Source organism: Pelophylax lessonae (assembly GCF_965119305.1).
Source record: "Pelophylax lessonae genome assembly, chromosome: 3".
NCBI lineage: Eukaryota > Metazoa > Chordata > Amphibia > Anura > Ranidae > Pelophylax > Pelophylax lessonae.
In genome coordinates, this window is record NC_138770.1 from 324,339,957 (window position 1) to 324,362,947 (window position 22,991).

The 22,991-nt window shown below is 38.3% G+C and overlaps 1 protein-coding gene across 1 annotated transcript in view; it reads right to left on the reverse strand.

The window, feature by feature from the left end:
• CSMD1 (CUB and Sushi multiple domains 1) overlaps window positions 1-22,991 on the reverse strand; it is a 2,644,830-nt gene that overhangs the window by 951,762 nt on the left and 1,670,077 nt on the right. The window contains exon 10 of the mRNA XM_082250071.1: window positions 2,646-2,767. Coding sequence (XP_082106197.1) covers window positions 2,646-2,767 — 122 coding nt within the window. The remainder of the gene's footprint in view (window positions 1-2,645; window positions 2,768-22,991) is intronic.

Here is a 22,991-nt window from a genome sequence, read left to right on the forward strand (position 1 = left end):
AACTAGGAGCTTACAAAGTTAGACAGTAATAAAACAAAACATTATAATATTGCTTATTATTATTATTTTTGTGACATTGTATTTTTATTGAAAACATTTCAAGAAAGTACCTTAATTGAGCATACACAAAGTTTTAAAAGTACATATAAATAATACATGGTAGATACAAAGAAAGATAACCATAAACCAAAATTGTGTAGCACACAGCCATATAAGAATACAGATCACAACAGAGAACAGTATTACTAGGACGCCACCAAGTCAAGATACAATTTTGTGCCAAGCTCCACTTTATCCAAGGTTGCCAAATTTGCACAAACTTTGGGCATTTGTTTAAACTGAAGGCAAGGGATTTTTCAAAAGAGAAGTTAGTTCTAACCAGAGAAAGGACTTCCGAAGGATTTGGTGATATGAGAGATTTCCAGTGTCTAAAAAGTATAGTTCTGACTGCCAAAAGAATACAGGTAATGATTGTGTGGTATTCTTTTGGCCATTGATCAATGCCCAAATTTAGCAACGCTAATTCAGGAGTGAAGTGCCTCAAGATATTCAGATGATGACAGAAAGGATACTAAATATCTTATGCCAAAAGCTGGGTAAGCACCTTTAGGCCTAGAGGAAATTATGTAAAGATCCTACTTGCCCACACTCCCGTTAGCACATGGGTGAACCGATGAAGGAAAATTTGGATATGCGTAAAGGTGTATAGTACCATCTGGATACAATTTTTTTATGTAATTCCCAGTGGTTGGCATTACAGGTTGCTAAATACACTGCTCGGAATGCGACTCTCCATTGAACACTGGGAAACTGTTGATTGAGATTTAACTCCTATTCCCAGTTTACGTAAACATCGGATTGTGTGTGTATTGGGGGGGTGTATATCTCCACTAAAGTATATGGGCAGTTATAGATGTTACATAAAAGGGTTAGGTATCGCCCTTCAAGGTCAGCAATAACTTCTTTTAAATTGGATGCCAAGAAGCACCTCCCTTTTTTTTTTAAACAGAGGCTCGGGCTAAGAAAATGTACAGGAAATCACTATGCACACATCTAGGGGTAGCGCATGTAGGTAAAAATGGCTATCCAAAGCACACACTACGTCAGCTCGAGGGTTACATGCTTCCTGCCACAAAGAGAAATGTTTGGTCGAGTGGTTTAGCCCCCTAGCATTAATAGACATAATGTTTAGTACCATGATCTAGCAGTGCAGACAAAGTTAGATTAGGTTGCCCTTCTTCCAGGAGGAAAGGTAAACAGTAGTACAACCAATGCAACACAGGTAAAAGTTGCATGAGTAGCAATGTTCACAAGATTATAACCAATACAAAATCCAAGGCTGTATGCAAACAAAAGTATTAGAAATAATGAGAGAAATAACAAGAGAAGTAGAAAATCCAGACTTCTTTGCCCAGGGTACAGCAACATGCTTATTATTATTATTACTGCACAACAACAACGTTTGTTTGTCAGTGTCAGTGTTTGTTTGTCAAAGTTTGTCAGTGTGTATCAATGTTCAGGGGCAAAAGTAAGCTTTATGAAGATGGTTCAATGTTGGGGTATAAGACATATTTCAGGCCAACTTAAGGATTGTTTAAAAATCAATAGTAATGTATTTTTTTCTTTAATTTGGTCTGGATACATTCTAAGCATGTATTTACCTGGATCAGTTTTTAATATTCACCTACAAGAAGTGTTGTATTTATTTATTTCAGCAATTTAACATGCAATGCTGACAATTTAAGCAGCACCTTACATTACATATTGTACATTCACATCAGTCCCTGTCTTCAAGGAGTCTACAATTTAAGGTCCCTTACCTCACATATATTTTATACATACAGTGCATACACATACTAGGGCCAATTTAGACAAATAACCTACCAGCATTTTTTATAGATGTTACATTTTTCACTATTATGATCATCAGCACACTGTATGTTTTTGAAACAGGCATACATTTGGATTTCTAAATCCCATAAGCCAAACTTGCAAGGTATGGATGAACAGAGGTCCCACTTTTCCTGTTGAGGTAGCCAATAGAAAAAGAGCCATTGCCATTAATAGCTTTTGCACTTACAGTCTAGCCCCAAGACTGTACTTTGTTTACCTTGTTTATCATCACTGCTCTTTCAACTTTCAATTTCTTATACTCTAGTTTTTCTCTCTATTCAGCTTTGGGTAAGTTTTTATGACTCTTATAGTTCCCCTCTTTGTTTTTGCTGATAAAATCTGTCATTTTTTTCTATGTGTTTAATTTGATTGTACACACTATATGAATCTACTTTATCACAAATTGTGTTAATTCCTGTTCATATTCACAGAATATCAATTTATTTGTCCCCTTTGTCATGGAATATGATTTTTGATTTTGTATAAATAGGGATTCGATTTTTTTTTGCATTTTGTGATTTTTTTAAAGTTAAATACAGTAATATTACACTTTTCAACTTTACACCTTGAAAAACTTTTGTGGTTGATAATTTATAGACTACATCAATAAAGTTAGGGAGGGAAGTATTACTAACTTATGGATAGAGAATGTTACCATGTTGGAATGGTTAGTACGTAAATGGTAGGACATTGGGCATAGATAACTATAACTTATACATCATAAACAAATCATCAAAAACAAAACATCATACCTTATCAGGATTTATGCTTGTTATCACCCAAACACAATGTGCATTGTCTTCATACTGAACTGGATAGTTAGGTGAGGTTATAATGCCAGATGGTCCTTGAAGATTTGAGCCACATGTTCGTGCTGTAAAAATAATATTAATATTACATTTAAATATAAAAAATGTAATAACTAATATTACATTTATATATAAAAAATGGATTAACTATGTTTTCTGGTGCATATGTACAGTACATCTGGAAAAAATAATAATAATACTTTAATTTTAAAAAAATGATCTTTTCTTTTAGCCCAATTTATTCAGTGTATTGGGCTGTATATTCAAGAACTGCAGCACATAATGAAGTGAGATTCAACTAAATGCAAAAAATTATCTTTACACTGTTTTGGAATATATAATATGGCTTAAAGAATACATGCTTAAAAACAAAAAACTGCACAAATAATATAAATAAGAAAAAGTCCTGAAATTTTAATCTACTGTGCATGGATGATTAGAGATCAACAAAATAACAATCTGACCTGGATTTGCACAGTTCTTATATGGAGCATCCATACAAAAAATTGACTGAAACAACAGACTGAAACACTTCTTGCAACAGTTAAACTGTGCAGAGAATATTCCAATCAAACTAAAACTCTAGAAAAAAAATGGCTTGGAGGTTGTAAAAAATAATTGCTACCTGTTTGCATGTTTTGTATTATAATCTGTGTGACCATTAGGGGAAGTTTAGTAAAGTAAATGAAAATCCCAGATCACCAGAAACAGTGTCTCCAATGGAAAATTTAACAACTTCTTTTCCAGGAAAAATCATAAAATGTTTGACATCCATTATTTTCTGCCCGAGTGACAATGATCACTAGATTTACACAGAATAGTTTTAGTAAACTTTATTTATCAAAAAATAAAAAATAAAATAATTAAGAATATGTACTTGGTAAAATTTCACAAAAATGTAAACTCTCAGCTTAGTTTATTGTGTAGCTTAGGTGAAATTTGCAAAAAAAAAAAAAAAATTATACTCACTTTATATTTAGGGGGTAAATTATTTTTTTATGGTTGTGCAGAGAAGAATGAGGCTAATGAAGGACTTAAAAAAAAAATTAAAATCTATTACATACTTTAAAAAAATATTCAGTTGTCTACCAAGTCATAGTTGGACAATAAGGGGCCTTATTTCAAAGGTTACAATGAACATTTCAATTATTTTTGATGTTTTGACCTATTATAAAGCTGCTCTGAGTTTTGGTTAATTAATTAATGTTTGCAGTATTTGGACAACTGTAAAATAACCCAGCAAGCTCTATTTACTATAGTGCTTGGTGTTAGGTTGTGGACAAATAGCAAGGCTCACTTTAGGGGTTAGGCTTGGTATTAGGAATGTGGGAGTTTTAAGGTGAGGGAAAGTGTTAAAGAATGGGGTTAGAATTACATTTTAAAGGAGGTTATAAATTAGGCAGCACTTAAGGGTTTAGGTAAGGTGTTAATTGGGTTCAGGCAAGGGAGTTAAATCTAAAACCTTTTTTTAAAATATGTGAAGGGAGTAGGATGGAGATAAACAACAGCCAGGCTTTTTTTTTTTTTTTTTTTGGCCATACAGGAAGGGGGGGGGGGGCTTGTTTTTGTCTTGTAGACATAGCAAGTACTGAGTGAGGAAAATCTCCTCTTAGACAGCTGCCTCCATTGGAAGATTTCCCCTGTGTTCTTGTTCTGGTGACAACTCAGATCTTTGGATTTCATTCCTCATTTTGTCCCTGTAGCAATCAGGGATTATTTGGGGAAATAGGAAGAGTGAATTTCCCTAGTGGGGACACAGATAACAATACAAATCTGATACGGGTTCTCACCCTTTCCTATTACATTTAAAACAAAAAAATATTTTGCTTTTAGATACACAAAGTGGCCATGTAAAAAAAAATAAAAATAAAAATGCTATGGGAATGTCTCAAGCATTTGCACAGCTCTAATGAATAATGGTCATATTTTGTCTATCATATTTATTAGCTATGATTACCAGATCCAGCTCCATATAAGGGTCATAATATGGTATTACTGAGATTGTGATACTATAGAAGTATGTCACATGGATCTGAAGGCTTTCCTTGCTTTGATGGATTTGCTGCAGACACACAAGAATATTCAGCTGCTTTTAGTGAGCCTATGTTTTTCATGTGATATTGTTGTACTTTTAAAGGAGCATGTATACCTCCAAGGTAAGGCCACTCTTAGTTTTTTTTGTATTGTTATATTTATGCAAACAAATCCTCTGTTTTAAACCTAAACTATTACACAGCTAAATTAGATATTTTTGTGTATCCTGATTTAGGAAACTTTCAGTACTCCAATGTTGTTATTCCTTCCCTATTGTCTCATTTTCTCATGGACAGACAGATATAAAAGGGCAGTGAAAAAAAGGGGTTCTAACACAATTATAAAACAGGGATTGCCAATATCATACAAAGTGTACATTTTTCAGTTAGTTTTCTTGCATGATTGAAAAGGTAATCTCTATATAGAGGATACACTTGGCAAATTCAAAGAAATGCTCTGTCAGATTTTAGTGTATGAACCATTCGTCTCTATAGAAGTTGCTCAAGGTTACTATGGTTTAATAAATACGAACATTATTTCTCTCTTGAAATCTCTTCTATGTGAAAATTGCCTTGAATAAATACAAGATAAACAGACAAATCAAGGTTTAATGAAGAGGTATATCAATTTATCTGGAAAAAATGTAATGTATCTCTTTGATTAGCATAATATTTCTATGTGTTTGAAAATAAATCCATTTTTCAAATAGACATCCTTGAATTGCTAAGCAATTAATGTATATAATGGTTTACAATAGGTATTATGTGGTTGTCAATAATATTTAATACAACATATCATCATGCTGAATTAACGATTGCCCACTTACTTAGAAAACTATATGCATCATCAAATTTAGTAGTTATTCCGGTTTCTTTTCTGTTGAAACTGACACATGTATTTTAGTCTCCTTGTACTTTCTGAGGTATACATGGGATGGTATGCATGATTAGAGATGTCCCGAACTATTCGCCGGCGAACAGTTCCTGGCGAACATCGCTTGTTCGTGTCCGCCGCTGCGGGCGAACATATGCGATGTTCGGTCCGCCCCCTATACTTCATCATTGAGGCAAACTTTGACCCTGTACCTCACAGTCAGCAGACACATTCCAGCCAATCAGCATACCCTCCCTCCCACACCCTTCCACCTCCTATAAAAAAGCAAGGGCAGCATCCATCTTAGATCATTCTGAAGCAGTGTGTTAGTGAGAGCAGGGAGAGTGCTGCTGCTGTTAATAGGGACAGTTGTTAGATAGTGTTCTCGGTCCACTCCTGCTGTAAGGACAGCATCCTGACAGCACCCCCAAAAAGCCCTTTTTAGGGCTGTTATTTCAGTCAATTTTATATATATATATATATATATATATATATATTGTGCAGTTGCCTGCCCGCCATGTATGAGAGGCCACAGACCCACCACAGACTGTACTGTGTGCACACCACACTCATATCGGGTGGCACAGTACCTTGCAGTTTAAAAAATATTTTTTTTTCCTCTGTCATAATTGCAGTTGCCTGCCGGCTGCCAGTGAGTGTCAGGTCCACAGAGTGTACTGTGCCCACTGCAGTGCCCACCACTGATTTATACGGTGGCACAGCACCTTGCAAATTAAAAAAAAAATAGTTTTTATAATTGCAGTTGCCTGGCCTGCCAGTGAGTGTCAGGTCCACAGAGTGTACTGTGCCCACTGCAGTGCCCACCACTCATATATATGGTGGCACAGCACCTTGCAAATTAAAAAAATATATATTTTTTATAATTGCAGTTGCCTGGTCTGCCAGTGAGTGTCAGGTCCATAGAGTGTACTGTGCCCACTGCAGTGCCCACCACTTATATATACGGTGGCACAGCACCTTGCAAATTAAAAAAATATATATTTTTTATAGTTGCCCGCCACTGAGTGTTAGGTCCACAGACTGTACTGTACCCACTGCAAATGGACTGTTTGCGGTTGTTTGCGGTGCGTTAAACGGGGAGTTTGGTCTGTCACTGTGAAGCGGGCATAACCCTTACACTACCTGATACAACATTGATACATCATATCAAACAACAACATATCAAACAACATTGATACAACATCATACCTGATCATATACACACACTGGATGTTTTAAAGCACGTTATTCCAAACAATTTAGGAATGTTAGGTGATTTATGCCCTTTATGGATTAAAACCCGACTCTGCGTCAACGACGTCATTTTCCATGGGAGTTTTGCCATGGATCCCCCTCCGGCATGCCACAGTCCAGGTTTTAGTCCCCTTGAAACAACTTTTCCATCACTATTGTTGCCAGAAAGAGTCCATGTGGGTTTTAAAATTCGCCTGCCTATTGAAGTCTATGGCGGTTCGCCCGTTCGCGAACGGCAAATTTTAGGTTCGCGACATCTCTATGCATGATCAGTCCCAGTATTGTACATTGCATGTAGATGGGAATTTTAATCTGCGTGTCCCTTTGGATAATTATCAGTCAACACAGTGCATGGTTACTAGCTGTCAGACAGGGCTGTCACTAGGTATGAGCTTTAAGGTTTGGTTGAACATGAGTCTAGCACAAACCCAGTCTGTCTGCAGTTCAGAGAATGGACTTACAAAATGTCAGACTTGACAACTCATTGCCTGAACCTTGGGATTATGCAGCAGGAACTTATTAATTTAGCCTTGATATCACTAATGCAACTAAATGACAGCTTCTCACCAATTTGTTGTCAACATGCTGATTAGGATTCTGGGAGACATCATTGATAAATTAAATTAATAACCCCATTTGGTCAATGACATCACCCAGTATCCCTTGCCAGTTATGTTTTCATTCAACAGCTGTTTGGGAAGGAAGTTGCATTATGGCAGCAGGTTGTCAAATCGGCAGGTTATATATCATTGTTATTGATACTGGATCTACAGCCCTGAAAGATCTAATTGATGATGGCTTAACATCTATTTTAAGTTTTAGATGAACATGGGGACAATATGCCCCACCTAGAAGGTAGCTTTTCTTTTTTTTGCTAACAATGTGAGGTATGTATATGGCACATTTTAGAAAAAATGAAATCGGTCCTCCATAAAAAAAAAAAAACATCCCAGACACTTATTTTAGCATGCAATGGAAAGAAAGGGGGAATTAATGAGTATGTGACACTTCTCCTACCCAATACTAGGCCAAATGTCCTCAACATTGGGAGGGTACCTTGACAGAGGGTTAGTGAAGCCTTTGATGATATCCTGTAGGACATATCATGTAGGGCAGAGATTTGTGTGCTGATGTCACACACTTTTAGCTCTATCCAGGCAACAGTGTTTTTATGTAAGTTTATTTGCTGGCTTTTACTTGTGTTATGTGATTTTAAGACATTGCTGAGTTATTTGAAGACATTTTCTCTTTTATGATTACATTATCTGGAGAATATTTGTGTTTGTAAATTATTTGGAATGCCTTGCCTTTGGAGTCTGAACACATGCATACATTCTGGTAAGTGTCCATTTGGACTTTTAGGTCATGGTGGTGTTATTGACTTTTTGAGATGATGCACATATATCAAATGCTTGGTTTGGCCTCTTATATTTTTTGAGGTCAGCACGTGTGATGGTGGTGGTGAAGTCTCACTACTAGCACTGCAACTTTGTTTTATTTAGTTGAAAAAGAAACACGTACTGTGGGGGTTATTTACTAAAGCTGCATGTTCCAAATTCTGGTGCTGCTCTGTATAGAAACTGTCAGCTTCCAGGTTTTATTGTCAAAGCTGAATTAAACAAGCTGAAGTTAGAAGCTGATTGGTTACTATGCAAAGCTGCCCCTGATTCTGAGTGCACCCGTTTTAGTAAATCTCTCCCTGTTTATTATTTATTTTATACAAGGACCAGAAAACAATCATGGACGTTTTTGTTTTATTTCTTGTCCTCTTTTTAATGTAGACAAGGGCCTTAACTAACATTCTTAGAACAGCCTTTCCCTCTATATATATATATATATATATGAGTAAAGGATAGTGTACATAGTACCCCTTGTCACGCATTTACAGAAAAAATTGAATAGTACATAAAGACAAATACATCATAGAAAAATACCTCTATAAAACAAATAAACATTGTCCCCTGATGTAAATCAAACATCAATTGTGTCATGCTACAGTGTAGATCATGCACCACTCATGATGAGTGATAACCCACCAACACAATGATACAGCCTAACCATTTCTCCTGTGGAAAATGACATTCCCCATTCATGGTAAAATTGGGAAATCCAAGGGTCCCACATTTAACAATGCATTGTACCCATACGTTTTGCTGTCAGCTTCTCATTAATAAAGATTCAGTGTATCTTGTTTTTAACAGCTACTAGGGACAGAGAATCTGATACGCAGTCATTTGCTATGATTTGTTTGGTTGCTATAAGGATGTGTGTCATTATTCTGATTTGCTACTTTGTGAGCTCACCTGGCTTCAGGTTTAGTAAAGCTTTGCCGGGGGGTTGCTAATATATTAATTCTAACTATCCTCTGCTCTCAGTATAGATAAATGACAGCGTGCAGGATGCTCTGTTGTTATGGGACAACGTCATATGACTGAGACACGGTGTGACCCCGATCTTGGTAAAGAGCGATGACGCGGCTCTTTACCCATGTGATAAGCTGTGTCCAATCACAGCTAATCACATGTAAACAAGGAAATGCTGGTTATTGGCTTTTTCTCTCTCACACTGACAGAGTGTGAGGAGAGCCGATCAGTGGCATCTCCTCACAGGGGAGACGGGAGAGATGTACAGATAATCAGGGCACTTACCAGTGCCCTGATTATCAGTGCAGCCCCAACAGTGCCCAGCAGTGATGCCAGTCTGTGCCCATCTTTGATGTGAATTTTTGCCCATTAATGATGCAAGTCAGTGCTACCTATCAGTGCCACCTATCAGTGCCTATTGGCGCTGCACATCAGTGCCCCTATCAGTGCCCATCAGTGCTGCATATAAGTGCCTCCTCATCAGTGCCATCCAGTGCCATCTCATCAATGCCCACCAGTGTCACCTGTGAGTGTGAGGAGAGGAGAGACGATCAGGGGCATCTCCTCACAGGGGAGACCTGTAAAGATAATCGGGGCAATGATCATAATTTCCCGGATTATCAGTGCAGCCCCAAAAGTGCCCAGCAGTGATGCCAGTCTTTGCCCATCATTGACGTAAATTTTTGCCCATCGGTGAGGCCAATATGTGCCCATCAGTGCTGCAAGTCAATGCTGTCTATCAGTGCCGCCTATCAGTGCCCATCAGTGCCACCTATCAGTTCCCATAAGTGCCACTTATCAGTGCTCTTAAGTGCTGCATATTAGTGCCTCCTCATCAGTGCCATCTCTTCAGTGCCCATCAGTGCAGTCTACCAGTGCCCATCAGTGTAGCCTATCAGTGCCCATCAGTGCAGCCTTATCAGTGAAAATCAGGGATGGAGAAGAATTACTTGTTTACAAACATTTTTGCCAAAAACTAAAAAAAACTTTTTTTCCCAAAGTTTTAGGTCTTTTTTTGTTTTTTTAGCAAAAAAAAAAAAAAAAATGAAAAACCCAGCAGTGATTAAATACCATCAAAAGAAAGCTCTATTTGTGTGAAAAAAAAATGATAAAAATTGAATTTGGGTACAACATTGTATGACTGTGCACTTATCATTCAAAGTGTTACAGCACTGAAAGCTGAAAATTGACCTGTACAGGAAGGGGGTAAAAATGCCCTGTATTGAAGTGCTTAAACATAGTCAACAACATATCTTAAATTTGGCTCCATAAAATACAGATCAGGTTTTGAGAGTGCATGGAAGCAGGACCCCATATGTCCCAAGGAAAAATGGGCTTGACTAATCAGGACCAGGTACCAATACTATAGTAACTTATAATTTGTTTAAAGAGCTAGGACATTTTGAGAGCATGATTTTGTGGTGCTCCATATTTGGGATGATATTATCTCCAAATAGACTCTATCTGCGATAGCTTATGTTGGTGACCTGATATAGTCGGGCAATGATATCTGGGTAGTATTTGTGTATTTTAATGATGCTTTTTAAGTTGCATGAAAAGATTTGCTCCTTGATACATTTAAAAAAATATATCTTTTTGCATTGGTACATGTCCCAATTCCAGTGCCCTTCTATGACATTTTCTTTTTAGTGGTTTTGGTGGTGGGGTCAGGTAATGCGAAGAAATTTACAGCTAATTTGTAAACAAAGATACAATTTTTGGACAGTTGTCCTTTTTTTTCCAGAAAAAAACAAACAAGGTATATATTTATCTGGATACACCAATTAGATGCAATGCTTTTTATATTTGACTAACACATTGCATTCAGGCACTGAGTTTTATTTTAACTTAACATTAAGGGGTTAAAGTATTTGTAAACCCTTGATTGAATGTTTTTTATTAGCAAAATGTTGTGTATCTTTGGAAATTTGGGGGTGATTTAGGTAAGGATTTTTATGTTTTATACTGCTGATGTGTAACCTGCAGTATCTTTACAGCCTGTCCACATGCACCATCTACAGTCATAACTACACTTGCTCCACACACACAGCTGATATGTGAGTATTCAAAGGGATGGGCAGCTTTGTTCCCCCTACTCATATTTTTCCCAACATTTGGGTATTTCAGTAGACCATATTGGTATTGGCATCCTTGTGTCTCTTTGTGGAATATTGATGCAGCTTCCCCTGAAGAAGTGGAGCAAGCCCAGGAAACGCGTAGGGCCTATACAGATGCACCATGTTTTGACAGACAGTTCTACATGTCCTTTTCTTTTATTCAGCTTACAGTATATCATTCTGCTTTTGAAGTAATTTCATGATATGAAGGACAGTTTTTTAATCATACTATGCAATGTGCTATTCTGTTATTTATATGTATATATGGTTTGCAATATGTCCCTGACATGTTTACAATACTGTGTATGTACCCACTGTGATACTGTTCTGCTATTTATTGTTCCAAGAAAATAAATATACATTTTTTTAACATTGACTTGTTTATTAGCCATGTGGCACATGCCTCATTTAAAGTCCCAACCCTCCTTTTCCTTATATACAGTCATATCAGACGGAATGTGTTTTAAAATGGCATATTTTTTTGTAAAAACAGTAATATTTTTGCCAATATTCAGTAAAGAAGCTTATTTTTTCCTTGGGAATGCATCCGACAGGGTCATTTTCTCGCAGGAAATTGTTGGTGAAAGGGACATAGAATTGTCACCCCAAAACACTAAGTGCACAAACAGGAACCTTTATATCATTATCACCAGCTGTTAAAGCTTTTGTGAGATTTTAGGTTGGGTTTACATCTGCCTTAACAAACTATTCTTGAATTCTTTGAATGAAAGTGCTTGGGTACATTTTCTTCTGTTTTCTGTCTGTGTATACACACCCTTTCTGACTACAACAACTGATTGATAGATAGCTCTTCAATCGTAAACAACTAAACACCCTTTTCTATTAAAATGGATATTTTCTATTTTTCAGATAATAACATTTGGCTTGGCTTGATTAGAGGCAATTTCGCTGACAGTTGTTTCAAGAGCTTAGTCATGTTTTAAGGAAAAAAAAAACACCACCACTCACATTCATCACATCCCATGTACCCATAGATAAAATTAAATGTTTGGCTCCTGGCCAATTTTATACTGCCATATCCTCTGCGATATGTTTATTTTTTTGAATTTAGAAACTTTTTATGTCATTGTTAAAAGATAATAAAAACAGTCAATATGAACCAACAGAACAAGATGGAAATGATTTACCTTTTATAAACAGTTCACAGGAGAGTAAGCTATTCAGTAGTTGCTTAAACACACTTAGGCCCTATATAATGAGCAGCATAAAATATTAAAATATTTTTAACAATATATTTACAACAAAAGGTGGTTCTGCCATAGCACTGGATTGTTTAACTAGTTCAGCTCTTTGGACATATTGGGGTTTGTTTACTAAAGCTAGAGAGGACAAAATTAGTCACAATACTGCAGAGAAATCAATCAGTTTCTAACCGTAGCTTGTTTAATTAAGCTTTAGCAATAGCTGAATTGTGACAGATTTTGCCCTCTCTAGCTGTAGTAAATAAACCCCATTACATATATTCAAAGAGTGAACCTCTACTCACAAGCTGATGACTACAGTAGCAGGATTTTCTTCAGCTGGCTTGAAAGTGAAAGTGATGCAGCAGATCTCTAGCCGCTGATCACTTTCACAGAGCTGGCAACATGGTGCCCCTGATTGCCCCCCCCCCCCCAACGGGATCCCCCAGCCACCATCAGGAAATGCAACAAAAGTGTTTCTTTGCACTAGCTTCCTCAGAGTGAGTATTCCTCATTTTTCCGTTAGTATCAGGGAGGGGTACAATGCCCCCCTTGAAGCCTCCCCAAAACATTTTATCTTCCTGAATGCCAGGAGCAAAACTAGAATTTCACATAGTTGCCAAAGTCTGTCTGGTCAAATAAATGGTGGCTGGATATCTGCCACTATGTTGTAGCACAGTCCACAAAAAAGGTGCATAGACTTCCAGTTCCGGCGCCACATGTAAGGGAGCAAGGAATGGCAGCTCCAGCTCACCCAGCATACAAAATATGCTCTCCTAGCTTGTGGATAGGGAGTGACAGCCAGTCCTGCTTACACCCTCAGGGCGGAAAAGTCCCATGAACAAATTTGTGGTGCACGACCCTCACAGTGCCACCACTAACCTTTGCTCTGATCACATGCAGGCAGGCACCCCTGCTACTAACATGGAGGACAGTGCGGCTCCCACCAGCAGACCGATCCCCTCTGCAGACTCTGCAGACTATTCTGCACCGAGATCCCTACAACTTGAGGAACAGCGATGGACAGGGCAATAGCTGCTGGCATAACACAGCTTAGGAAGGAGATGGGGGATCATGCTAAACGGCTGTCTGAGATAGAACACAGTGTCTCAGAGGTGGAAGATGAACTCCAAAACTCATTTACTGCTGAACAGCACTTTAAACAGGCCCAACAAGTCGTTTTTGAAAAACTGGAAGACTGCAAACTTTTGCTCTTTTCGGACTATTCCCAGGAGATGTCTGAACGACATAAAGCATTCCAACCCATATGTGCTGCTCTATACCAAAAGGGAATAAAATTTTCAATTGCCTACCTGGCCATCCTCTCCTTTACAGACACTGCAGGGGACCCAAAATCTTTCACGAATCCTGAAGAAGCCATACAATATCTTCATGTCTATCTACATAATTAGATGGACACCTCGGCTCCCTCCACCCTAAGCAGAAAGTTGCTGTCATTTTCCAGCAATTTAACTGCATTTTTTGTAAATGTCAGTTAAGCTGTAGAAGGTTGTATACATCATATAGACATCACTTCACAGACCTCAAGTTGAGGGCATTCCCCAGCATGTGATTTAAGGAAATATTGCATTGGTAATGTTTAACCACTTGCCGACCAGTCACGTTGACTGTACTGCGGCAAAGTGGCTCGTTATCGTCTGGTGACGTAGACCTACGTCACCAGACATTTCCCTCTCTCGGCGGCACGCGCGCACCGCCGGAGGCTCGCTCCCGCTGTATTCAGTTACAGCGGGAGTCGGGCCAGGGCAGGAGCGGTGGTGATCACCGCTGCTCTTCCCCGATCGTCGGGGATCTAGTGTGGAAATCCGCACGCTTGTGTAAACAAAGCGGGCGGATCTCCTAAGTGACAGGCAGGGTCAGATTGCAGGGTTCAGCTTAGCTGAACCTGCGATCTGTCCCTGTGTCACTCAGTCACCTACCCCCACACACGTCAGTAAGCACCAGGCATACATTAACCCCTCCCTCTCCAAAAAAAAAATTAACCCCTTCCCTGCCAGTGTCATTTTTACAGTAACAGTGCATATGTATAGCACTGATTACTGTAGTAATGTCACTGGTACCCCCAAAAGTGTCAAAAATGTCAGTCAAGGGTCAGATCTGTCTGCCGCAATGTTGCAGTCCCGCAAAAAAAATTGCAGATCGCCGCCATTACTCGCTAAAAAAAAAAACACCAAAAATGACAGAAATCTTTCCCTTAGTTAGTAAACGCAACAACTTTTGCGCAAACCAATCAAAATACGCTTATTGCAATTTTTTTTACCAAAAATATGTAGCAGAAAACAAATTGGCCTAAAATGATAAAAAAATTTGATTTTTACATTTTTTGGGGGGGGGAATTTCATATAAAAAAATGTGAAAAATATTGTTATTTTTTCAAAATTGTCGCTCTTTTTTTGTTTATAGCACAAAAAGTAAAAATTGCACAGGTGATCAAATACCACCAAAAGAAATCTCTATTTGTGGGGAAAAAAGAACATAAATTTAGTTTGGGTACAGTGTTGCATGACCACGCAATTGTCCGCTAAAATAACGCAGTGCCGAATCGCAAAATATGGCCTGGTCAGGAATGGGGTAAAACCTTCCGGTCATAAAGCGGTTAAAAATATGCTCATTGAGAATTTTTTTTTCAAAGACATGTAGCTAAATACATTTTGGCCTAACTATATGACAAAAATTTAATATATTGGATATTTTTTAACTGTCAAAGTAGAAAAATATTGTTATTTTTTCAAAATTGTCGCTTTCTTTAATAATATTGCAAAAAATGAAAATCGCACAGGTGATCAAATACCACCAAAAGAAAGCTCTGTTTGTGGGAAAAAAAGGACGCAAATTTAGTTTGGGTACGGCGTTGCATGATCGCGCAATTGTCGGTTAAATTCGCACAGTGCCGAATCGCAAAAAGTGGCCTGGACGTAAGACAACAAAATCCTCCGGTGGTAAAGTGGTTAATTTAAAACATTATTAAAACCACTGCTCCCCACCAAACAGTTTTTTTCTTTGCTTTGGTACAAGTCTCCCAGTGCAGTACCAAGCCCCCCTTGTAATTTGGTTGACAATCCCTTGCCTACTAGACTAAAAAATATGTATTACTTTTTTTTATTTAAATAAATCTTTATTGAGTTATACCAAGTACAGTACAACAACAACAACAGTAAGAAAATACTTAGAAAGTACAAGTAAGGCACACATGTTCAAAGCAAAATATAAGCATCATAGAACATACAACACTGTGGGGTAGAGTATAAAGGTTATAAAGGTCATCTCAAACAAAAAAAGTGGTGTGGGGAGAATGAAAAGAAGAAGAAAAAAAAAGTAGAAAAAGTAGTAAAAGGGGGCAGGAGAGAGTGGAAGAAACACAAACAGAGTCAAGAACATCCCGTCAACAAGGCTTGGTGTAATACAGATACATCCATATAAGGAAAGTATTGTTGTATATAACATTCAACATCAAACCGTAATCGTGCACCTGGGATTCCATAACCATATAGACCACTGCTTATAAGGATAATAATAGATAGGAGCCGTTCTATTTCACACTGGTGATTTAAAATACTCACAACATCACATATAGATGGGGTCTGCTGTATTCCAGTGCCTGGTAATGGAGAGTTTAGCCGCCATAAAGGGATGTATAAGAACTACTCTAACTTTCGGTGGGAGTTTGTCAATGCCAATATGGAGAATTGTCAAAAAAGGGTCAGGATTTAGGAGTCAAAGGTTCATCTTGAAAATCTGATGCAATAGTGAAAATCTTATTCCAAAATGACCTAAGGGATTTGCATAACCAAAAAGACATGATATAAAGAACCAGTCGCTCCACAATGTCCCCAGCAGTCAGCTTCCAAGACGGATAGAGTTTGGACAATTTGTATGGGATAAAATACCACTTATAGACCAGTTTTTTTATATATTTCCCAGTGCTGGGTACAGTGGGAAGTGGATTACAATAATGAGAAGGCTGTTTTCCAGCTATCATCTGGAAAAGAGGACCCTAAGTCCTCCTCCCACTTGTGCATGGTGGAAGTTTTAATGAAAAGGGCAGTAGCATTCAGAAAAGCATAGAACAAGGAAATTCCATTCAACTTGCTAGTAGGGTCATGGAGGAATCAATGCATATGGTTAGGTAATTCAATATACAAGGGTAGGGGGAGCCTCTGTAGAAAGAACCGTACTCTAATGTAAGGGAAGTATTCCATAAAGTCCAGGTGATATTGAACCAAGATGTTCTCAAATGAGTGAAGGTTATTATCTACAAATAGGTCAGAAAGAAGATTGATGCCCTGGCTCTGCCTTGTGTATAAGTTAATATCAGGGATAAAATGGTGAATAACCAAAATAGGGGTATGGAGTTTTTGATACGAAATGGATTGAGAAGAGGAGATTTGTAGTTCAAACCAATTTTTTTTCAACATTCGTTTTTTGGTTTTGAAAGGATACATAAACGGTATTGAAAAACAATAGGAACATGTGGGACATTGGTGCAATCAGAGCCGCCTGACACATGCATCAGCTTCCCCGCTGATGAGCAGGGGCGGGAGCGTGCAGCCCCCGGCACGCGCTCACCCCCTGGCCTCCTGAGAGCGAGCGACATATACTTACGTCGCTTTGCCCAGGAGCGGCTGCCTCCCGCAGTATGCGGAAAGTGGATAAGCTCTTACACGACCACAGTAGGAGGAGGGATCCAGTGTTGCCACATCCTCTCCAGCATAGAGAAGAGTAAGTAGGGGATAGGGATGATCGAACGGTTCGGGTCGACCATCGGTTCGGCCCAAACATTGGGTGTTCGAGGTTCGGCCGAATTTAGAACTTTTTGCCCAAAAAGTTCGGAATTCGGCAACCAGAACCGCCCAAAATGCAATGCTTCAGGAAATGGGCTTTAAAAGCCCGTGATTGGACCAGAACCATTAGCAAAAGCCAATTGAGGGGGCAGGAGAATGCTAGGAATGTGATTGGAGTGACTAGGGGGTCCCTAGACCAATCATTAGTGAATACGCCCCCCAGTATATAAGATCGCCCCCGCATATTCCTAGCATTGTTATACTGGACATGGAAGAGAGTGGAAGCAGTTCTGTTAATTTTACTTTAAAAGTGTCATTTAGCTATTTATTAGTGTGAGGAAAGGGATATCTAGTGTAGTTAGAGTGCTCCTTTACACTTAAGTTAGCTTCAAAAATTTAGTTTCTGTAGGGAAAGTGTTAAGTGTAAGGGGACCGTAGTGTAGTGTAGGGTTAACTGGCAGTGACTGCTATGGCAGGGTGACAAAACCCTTCCATAGCAGGGTGACCGCTATAGAGAAATGATCATTTCTCTGAATTGCTTTGGCACACCCATATGGCTTCTCACCAGCCAAGCATTTTTTATGCTGCAGGGGCTGCCACTGCCAGTGTTTTTTTGAGGACATGTTTGATGTCAGACATGACATCTGAACATGTGTATAGGGGGTATATATAGACATATATGTCTGAATATATACCCCTAGACATATATAGGTGTGATAGTAGCAGAAATAAATGCTTGCGCTAATGAAATCATTTACAGTAATATATTTCTGCTACTATCACACCTATATATGTCTAGGGGTATATATTCAGACATATATGTGTATATATACCCCCTATACACATGTTCAGATGTTTTGCCTGCCTCAAAAGAACCCAAAAAAATGCCAAAAAACTCTAGCGTCAAAAACAAATGCCCAGGTGTGTTTTTGCTGGCATTTTTTGGGGGGTTTTGGAGGCAGGCAAAACATCAGAACTTGTGTATAGTGGTGTATATACACACATCCATATATTTATATACACACCTAGACATATATAGGTGTGATAGTAGCAGAAATATATGCTTGCGCTAATGAAATCATTTACAGTAATATATTTCTGCTACTATCACACCTATATATGTCTAGGTGTGTATATAAATATATGTATGTGTGTATATATACCACTATACACAAGTTCAGATGTTTTGCCTGCCTCAAAAGAACCCAAAAAAAGCCAAAAAAACGCTAGCGTCAAAAAAAAAAAAAAAAATGCCCAGGTGTGTGTCACGGAACCATGAACCAGACGTACAACAACAGATAAGTGAAAATAAGACAGCTTTATTGAAAAACAAGCTATAAAGCAAAAGTCCAAACGGATGGCGAAACCGATGCAGAGTCTTTGCGAAGCCAGGGGTCAGGAACCAGCAGGGTAGTCAGACGAAGCCAGGATCAGGAACCAACAGGGTAGTCAGACGAAGCCAGGATCAGGAACCAACAGGGTAGTCAGACGAAGCCAGGAACAGGAACCAGAAGTAGCAGCAGTCTTAGTAGCATGTGAACACAGGAGGACCAAGCAGGGAACTGAAGCCACAGACCTCCTATATATATGAGCTAGGCATCCAGCTCCTCCCAGTGGGAAGGAGGATCCGCAGGGTGGGAGGCTACAAGAAACCCAGAAACCAAGATGGCCGCCAGCACATGTCAAACGAAGGAGAACAGCAAGAAGGTAAGACCATGACAGTGTGTTTTTGCTGGCATTTTTTGGGGGTTTTTGGAGGCAGGCAAAACATCAGAACTTGTGCACAGTACCACTATACACAAGTTCAGATGTTTTTCCTGACTGCAAAGAACCCAAAAAAATGCCTGCTTTGAAACCGGCAAGGTGTGGAGAGAAGCTAACCCCCTGAGCTGAAAGTTTTCTAATACATACAATCCTTTTTTTTCTGGTTCTGGACATGCTACAGAGCTGAAACTTCACAGGTACACCTTTTAGACCCCCCAGACACAAAATCACACAAAAAAATCCTTAAAAATTGTCATTTTTGATAAAAAAGCCAATTATTGAAAAAATTCAAAAAAAAAAAGAGATTCTTGGATTTCAGATCTGGGGGGTCTAAAAAGTGTACATGTGAAGTTTCAGCTCTGTAGCATGTCCAGAACCATAAAAAAAAAGATTGTTTGTATTAGAAAACTTTCAGACAGGGGGTTGGCTTCGCTGCTGTAACACCTTGCCGGTTTAATAGAAGGCATTTTTTGGGTTCTTTGCAGTCAGGAAAAACATCTGAACTTGTGTATAGTGGTACTGTGCACAAGTTCTGATGTTTTGCCTGCCTCCAAAAACCCCCAAAAAATGCCAGCAAAAACACACCTGGGCATTTTTTTTTACGCTAGCGTTTTTTTTGGCATTTTTTGGGGTTCTTTTGAGGCAGGCAAAACATCTGAACTTGTGTATAGTGGTATATATACACACATACATATATTTATATACACACCTAGACATATATAGGTGTGATAGTAGCAGAAATATATTACTGCAAATGATTTCATTAGCGCAAGCATATATTTCTGCTACTATCACACCTATATATGTCTAGGTGTGTATATAAATATATGGATGTGTGTATATACACCACTATACACAAGTTCAGATGTTTTGCCTGCCTCAAAAGAACACAAAAAAATGCCAAAAAAACGCTAGCGTCAAAAAAAAAAAAAAATGCCCAGGTGTGTTTTTGCTGGCATTTTTTGGGGGGTTTTGGAGGCAGGCAAAACATCAGAACTTGTGCACAGTACCACTATACACAAGTTCAGATGTTTTTCCTGACTGCAAAGAACCCAAAAAAAATGCCTTCTATTAAACCGGCAAGGTGTTACATCAGCGAAGCCAACCCCCTGTCTGAAAGTTTTCTAATACAAACAATCTTTTTTTTTATGGTTCTGGACATGCTACAGAGCTGAAACTTCACATGTACACTTTTTAGACCCCCCAGATCTGAAATCCAAAGTAAAAATGAAAAAATCTCTTTTTTTTTTAATTTTTTCAATAATTGGCTTTTTTTATCAAAAATGACAATTTTTAAGAACTTTTTTTGTGTGGTTTTGTGTCTGGGGGGTCTAAAGGGTGTACCTGTGAAGTTTCAGCTCTGTAGCATGTCCAGAACCAGAAAAAAAAGGATTGTATGTATTAGAAAACTTTCAGCTCAGGGGGTTAGCTTCTCTCCACACCTTGCCGGTTTCAAAGCAGGCATTTTTTTGGGTTCTTTGCAGTCAGGAAAAACATCTGAACTTGTGTATAGTGGTACTGTGCACAAGTTCAGATGTTTTGCCTGCCTCCAAAACCCCCCCAAAAATGCCAGCAAAAACACACCTGGGCATTTTTTTTTGACGCTAGCGTTTTTTTGGCATTTTTTTGGGGTTCTTTTGAGGCAGGCAAAACATCTGAACTTGTGTATAGTGGTATATATACACACATACATATATTTATATACACACCTAGACATATATAGGTGTGATAGTAGCAGAAATATATTACTGTAAATTATTTCATTAGCGCAAGCATATATTTCTGCTACTATCACACCTATATATGTCTAGGTGTGTATATAAATATATGTATGTGTGTATATATACCACTATACACAAGTTCAGATGTTTTGCCTGCCTCAAAAGAACCCCAAAAAATGCCAAAAAAAACGCTAGTGTCAAAAAAAAAAAATGCCCAGGTGTGTTTTTGCTGGCATTTTTTGGGGGTTTTTGGAGGCAGGCAAAACATCAGAACTTGTGCACAGTACCACTATACACAAGTTCAGATGTTTTTTCCTGACTGCAAAGAACCCAAAAAAATGCCTTCTATTAAACCGGCAAGGTGTTACAGCAGCGGAGCCATACTCCTGTGCTGAAAGTTTTCTAATACAATCTTTTTTTTATGGTTCTGGACATGCTACAGAGCTGAAACTTCACATGTACACTTTTTAGACCCCCCAGATACTAAATCCAAAGTAAAAATCAAAAAAATCTCTCTTTTTTTTTTTCAATAATTGGCTTTTTTATCAAAAATGACAATTTTTAAGAACTTTTTTTGTGTGATTTTGTGTCTGGGGGGTCTAAAAGGTGTACCTGTGAAGTTTCAGCTCTGTAGCATGTCCAGAACCAGAAAAAAAGATCATATAGGTGTTAAAGTTAAAGGAGGGTCCCACATCCCTGTTCTACTGAAAAATTATCTTTTTTTTTTCATGGTTCTGGACAAGCTACAGAGCTGAAACTTCACATGCACACCTTTTAGACCCCCCAAATACTAAATCCAAAGTAAAAATTAAAAAATCTCTATTTTTTTTAAATTTTTTCAATAATTGGCTTTTTTATCAAAAATTACAATTTTTAAGAACTTTTTTGTGTGATTAATAGTTAATGGGGCATGACCCAGAACCCTAGGCACTTTTTAGGGGCATTTATTGGGTTTTAGGGCTTAAAAATTGTGTTTTTTGATTCCAGAAGTTCGGGTCCCATTGATTTCAATGGGGTTCTGGAATCCGAACCGAACTTTCCTAAAATTCGTATGTGTATGGGTGGTTCCTGCGCTATCTGAGGTAGTGTATGTTTCCTTCTTATTGCTGCACCACGATACTGGTACCAGGAACCAGTTGATACAGAATTAAAACAATGTGGGTTTGTGGCGCGCTTCAGAAGTGAAATGTTAAAATATTAGATGATGTGATAGATATTTAAATTATTAAACTCAATAAAGTGCTATTTTTTTAAAATGACATATTCTTTTGGCTGGGGTATATTTCCACTTCAAATATAAACGTGATGACGTAAATAAATAAATGTATAAACAATCTGTGTTCCCTCTATACCGTGTTAAACATATTTAAAAGTGCTGAGTGCTTTCAATCTTCAAAAAATATTAAAGACAACCAATAAATACGTATTCCAATTGAACAATGTGCAAATAGTTGCTCCAAAAAATATAAAGTGCTTTGTGCTTTCACTCTTAAATCAATATAAATTAAATTAATAAGGTGCAGTGTTCATTAGTGTCCATTAAATATCATCCACAATATGGTGTAATTCAACTCAATCTCTTCAACTTTAAAAACCAAAACGTGCTTCTGTGCAGATAAAAGTGCTGTGACTTGCTGCCTCCACCAGGTGTCACATCTAGGTGCTCTAAACTCTCACCTTGATAAGGTGTAAAATACGCCTGTGTATATAGGTTAGCCTTCGGGGTGATAATTAGGGGCTTTCACTCTTTCCAATATCCTATTCCTGCTTCCGGGTAATCCTGTTCTGTCCGTTATGTGGCTGTAGGTAGTCTTTTTAGGAGGTATGCAGGATAGTTCAATCCCTGGGTTTAGTGGAGATGGATGGTGGAGGTGGCTTCAGGCTTTATACAGAGCTAGAAGGACTCTTAATACTTTTATCTTCACTTTAAGTTTAAAGCAGGTTTATCAATTCCAATTCAGAATGCCGCAATCACTCCTTGCTGCAGTGCTTCTGTTTGCCTCCCTTCACATGTGGTGTTTGGGCATATCTGTTTCCTATAGGATCAGGTTTTCCTGATAGGAAACAGAGATGCCCAAACACCACATGTGAAGGGAGGCAAACAGAAGCACTGCAGCAAGGAGTGATTGCGGCATTCTGAATTGGAATTGATAAACCTG